The sequence below is a fragment of the Epinephelus moara genome, chromosome 20, assembly GCF_006386435.1.
Source record: "Epinephelus moara isolate mb chromosome 20, YSFRI_EMoa_1.0, whole genome shotgun sequence".
Classification (NCBI taxonomy): domain Eukaryota; kingdom Metazoa; phylum Chordata; class Actinopteri; order Perciformes; family Serranidae; genus Epinephelus; species Epinephelus moara.
The window spans coordinates 15222281-15223611 of record NC_065525.1 but is presented as its reverse complement, the minus strand read 5'-3'; the positions used below and the strand labels follow the sequence as shown (position 1 = coordinate 15223611).

The window sequence follows — 1331 nt, the reverse complement described above, 5'->3', positions numbered from 1 at the left end:
GCGCTTGTTGTAGTGAGCCAGACGGGAGGCCTCACCGGCGATGCGCTCAAAGATGTCGCTCACAAACGAGTTCATGATGCCCATGGCCTTGGACGAGATGCCGGTGTCGGGGTGGACCTGCTTCAGCACCTTGTACACGTAGATGGCGTAGCTCTCCCTCCTGGTCCTTCTCTTCTTCTTGCCGGTCTTGCTGACGCTTTTAGACACGGCTTTCTTTGAGCCCTTCTTGGGCGCTTTCACGGTGGTTTCAGGCATGATAACGACAGTAAGTTTCTTCCAAAACGAATGGAGTTTATTGATGCAGAATGGTCAATTTGTATCCCCCTGATGCAAATAAGACTGTGCTGTCGCTCACACAGGATTGGTCAGCTTCCGAAGCTGAGGAACAATACAGTGGGTGGGTGAGGGGAGAAAGAAGAAAGAAAATCGTGTTATTTAAAAAGTTAAAAGAAATAGTCGGCGTCGGGTGAAAATATAAAATTATTTAGCTATTTCAATAATAAATGACATATACCCTGATATAAGCTAAATAATATAATTAATGCCACTCCTTTTCAGTTTACAGAAGAAGAAAATCATTAGTTAACATCTGTTCAAAAGCTTCTCTTTCTGATCTGTAGAGGATTTTAAATCCTCACATCATCCACCTAAGCTGTTTGGACTCTAAAACAAAAACTAGAATAAATATATCTTCTCACATTTGATAGCTTGAATATGTTACAGTAGTGACTGATTATTCTGATCATTTAGTAATGGAAGCCTCTGTCCTGTGTGGGGGTAATGATTAAAAAAACAGAGGCTTTTGGAAACTTAATGTTAAATATCTAAATAATGTTTAGGCACAAAAGCCACTTGGTACACTGAGGTTCAGGTCAGCCTAGCCCGAGGTTTAGTGGTGGGAAACGCTGTGATGTGTCAGTAAAACAACTACAACTGCTGCCACAAACACTGGTGAACATGTCACTACGTGTCTCCAAAAAGACAACTGGTGTTGGTTTTTAGTTTGTTGGTGGTGGTCTGTAGCTTGATGGGTGTCTTGCTGAAGTGTCATGCCATCCACCATCCTCTACACCTCCAGATAACAACGTCTGCCACTATATATTATGTCACTTTAGAAACCTTGATATGATACAAAACACACACATGCAAGGTATTTATGGTTTGTAGTGACACACATTGCCAATATTTCATGACAACTTATTAGCCTATAATATAAGTCGGTAAAGTAACAGAAATAAATTTGGATCTACTTTGAAAAAAACCCCAAAACCCTCCCATTTTGAATCATGGGAAAATAAAATGTTCCTCTCAAAAGTATCCTCATTCAAACG

The 1331-nt window shown here is 40.6% G+C and overlaps 1 protein-coding gene across 1 annotated transcript in view; it reads right to left on the bottom strand.

Moving 5' to 3' along the window:
- Positions 1-263, bottom strand: part of LOC126408095 (histone H2B 1/2-like) — a 2512-nt gene extending 2249 nt beyond the window's left edge. Inside the window, exon 1 of the mRNA XM_050073464.1 lies at positions 3-263. Within this exon, the coding sequence (XP_049929421.1) occupies positions 3-255 (253 nt within the window). The 5' untranslated portion in view covers positions 256-263. The remainder of the gene's footprint in view (positions 1-2) is intronic.
- Positions 264-1331: the final 1068 nt, after the last annotated feature.